Below are 3175 nucleotides of genomic sequence, written 5' to 3' on the forward strand. Positions count from 1 at the left end.
ATATATATATATATATATATATATATATATATATACACATATATATCAAGATAATTTAACACTGTTATTTGCCATCCGGTCCAACTACGCATGCACGTGATGCTTTAATCGGATTTGAATTCCCAACAAATCCTCAGTGACCCAGTTAAGGCGTCTGCATAGACAGCAGAAGGTCCCAGGTTCGAATATATTATTATAAAATTATTTACAAATTATTGAAAATGAAGTCGACATTTTCGGTTGTACATTAAACTTACGCGTCGACAAAGCATTATGGTAGTCGTTCTTTCTCTTGGGCTTCTGTCTTTCGTTGGAATGCTCTGCCTATTACAATCCGACAGGCAACTTCCATTGATGATTTTAAGGCAGCTTTAAAAACTCACCTTTTTAACTTGTATTTTTCTTAATTTTTCTTAATTTTTTTTTCCCCCGAATTTTATTCGTTAAGCGCATTGAGGTTTTAGCATAATGCGCTATATAAGCCAAAATTATTATTATTAAAGTGTTTTGGTTTAGAATTGTGCCTATACCGTTATGGTTTTTAGTTTTGATCGCATGAACGAAACGTAACGTATAGGCATGTGCCTATCTTAACAATATTACGTTTTATTTTTAAAAAATATTATGAATGCATGATAACAATTTGTATTTATTAAATTTTATATTGTAACATTCCACAGATATCTTGTTCATATACAAATATGAAATACCGCAAATCGATGCCACCGCATATCTTTGCGGTTGCCGATAAGGCCTACAGCAGCATGAAGCGAACGCAGAGCCGACAGTGTTGCGTCATCAGCGGAGAATCTGGTGCCGGAAAAACTGAAAGTGCGAAATACATTATAGGACATATCATAAGTCACTGTAATAGCTGTAAACAGAACCTACAGGGAAAGATTCTCCAGGTAGGCCTATAATAGTTAAGATTATGATTGTTTGACGTTTCAATAATCATGTACACCATGAAAACGGTTGTCTTCTACTGTACTAGGCCTACTGCAGTACACTTGTTAGGTCAGTATTTTTCTTCATAACAGGTAAACCCTCTCCTCGAAGCATTCGGTAACGCTCAAACATCCATGAATGACAATTCCAGTCGATTTGGAAAATTTGTTGAACTAAAGTTCTCCGAAGATGGCCAGATTGTTGGAGGTAAGTTTAACAGATTTCCGAAGAATGTAGGCCTGTTGTGCAGGAATGAAATATTATACAAAGTAATCCACATTATTTCTACATTCTGGTATGGCTATACTAACTGGTGTGTTTCAATTGTCCTTTTACTGTTTGTGTTTTCATAAAGCATATTTGTGCTATAAGCAGAAATATTAATAGTACAGTACTATTAGGAATAAGAAGAATGATGACGATGATGATGATGATAATCATAACAATAATCATAATCATATTCAATAATAATGATGATAGCGAGTTTATGTGTATCTGCACATTAATATGCACAATAATTCATTGTCAATTTAGTTACTTATTCACTCTATAAAAATATTATTCATTGTTTAAGATACATTATTTATGAATTTTGATTTATGTCCATATTATGTAAGTATAGGCTTCACAGCATTACAATAGACTTTCACCATTTCCAAGTCACCGACTTGCCGTAGCTAGGATTTTCAAACAGTGTGGAACAATATCAGTGTGCACCTACTTTACGCATAAATTCAAAGAATGTTGACCCATTTTACACAAAATATGAGAAATCTGGACCATTTTTTAAAAACAGGACTCATTTTGTGCAAAAACAGCATAATTTAGACCCATTTTTGAAAATGTGGACCCATTCTCTGTGGTCCCAATAGAAATGTTGTGAGGGACTGTCCCAACTGTCCTAATGGCTGGCTACGGCATTGGTCACTAACCTCATTTACTGCATGCCATAGGACTAGAATACATTGCGGCGCTTCGATGGGGGTTATAATGTTGAGACGTTACGTAAATTTACATCTTGTGTTCACAGCTAAAATCGACCAATATTTATTAGAGAAATCACGTGTCATCCAGCAGTCCAATGGAGAGAAAAACTTCCATATTTTCTACTACATGTTCGCTGGGCTTACAGAGCAACAATTGGTAGGGTTCTTTTTAAGCCCACCTGAAGAGCACAGGTACGTCGAAAGGGTCAATAGCAAATCAATTGAATTTAATGGATATCACTTTCGTAACAGTGGCACACGTTTGACAATACCCAACGGTGCATCCAATATAAGGAGAATAAACTTAAACTAGAAGTAAATTAAACTAAAATGTATACCGTATACAATGTAAAACTTATCAATATGGCATGTGGGCTATGTGGTACTGTAGTCTCAAAGTAGGCCCTACCGTATTAATTACAGAGTTGCAGTCATAGGAAATATATTTCAACTCGGAAAAAATATATGAAAAATAAATAAAGTAAAATAAAAACTCTTTATTTATTTATAGCAACTTAATACAGAGCTAGAACTAATAGACCATATAGGTTCATATTTACTAACAAATTTAAAGTGAATACAAAAACTAAACAGAGGAGGAAAAACACTTGATCTCAAAATATTAATAATAATAATAACTATTAATTATCTCTGTTTTTCATTTTGTTATAGTTAAATCAATTTATTTTGAATTTACTTTTTGTATATATTTATGTTGTATTGTCATTGTATTTGTTTTTGATGATGGAGTAAGAGCAGTTTACTGTTTGCTTATGCCTATTACTTACTCCTGGCAAGAATATTGTATGTATACTTTTTACTTTGCCAAATAAATATTATTATTATTATAAACAGCGGTGCCACTGACCCCTGGACCGCCTTCTTTTCACCCATTCAGTAGTTCAAGAATTATAGACTTCCTTCATTTTATCTATTAAGATCATTTGATTTTAACACACATTTCAGCCATATCTATTATTTTATTTAGCCTATTAGCATCTTATATTTTAGATATGGAATGAAATTTTCCCCTGGTGACTGGATATAATCAATCACGCATATGCCTAATGAACCTTCCCGAAGTGTCAATCAAACTAAACAACTGACCAATCAGAAGAGGACCAGGAATGCGCACGTGTCTCACGAGTACACCTGTCCCACAAGCGCATGTGTTTGCGTGTGTTTTACCTGTTTGCCACCCCCATGAGGTTACACAGGCTCCGAGCAATGGTGGCTGTCGC

At 34.2% G+C, this 3175-nt stretch overlaps 1 protein-coding gene across 1 annotated transcript in view; it reads left to right on the forward strand.

Moving 5' to 3' along the window:
• The window catches only part of LOC117105975 (myosin-IIIb-like), a 21214-nt gene that overhangs the window by 2673 nt on the left and 15366 nt on the right, over positions 1 to 3175 (forward strand). The window contains exons 3-5 of the mRNA XM_033247279.1: positions 681 to 908; positions 1041 to 1155; positions 1979 to 2126. Of these exons, the coding sequence (XP_033103170.1) occupies positions 681 to 908; positions 1041 to 1155; positions 1979 to 2126 (491 nt within the window). The remainder of the gene's footprint in view (positions 1 to 680; positions 909 to 1040; positions 1156 to 1978; positions 2127 to 3175) is intronic.

This window comes from Anneissia japonica, unplaced genomic scaffold (assembly GCF_011630105.1).
Source record: "Anneissia japonica isolate Jap-2015-1 unplaced genomic scaffold, ASM1163010v1 scaffold284860_len1800451_cov186, whole genome shotgun sequence".
NCBI classification, from domain to species: domain Eukaryota; kingdom Metazoa; phylum Echinodermata; class Crinoidea; order Comatulida; family Comatulidae; genus Anneissia; species Anneissia japonica.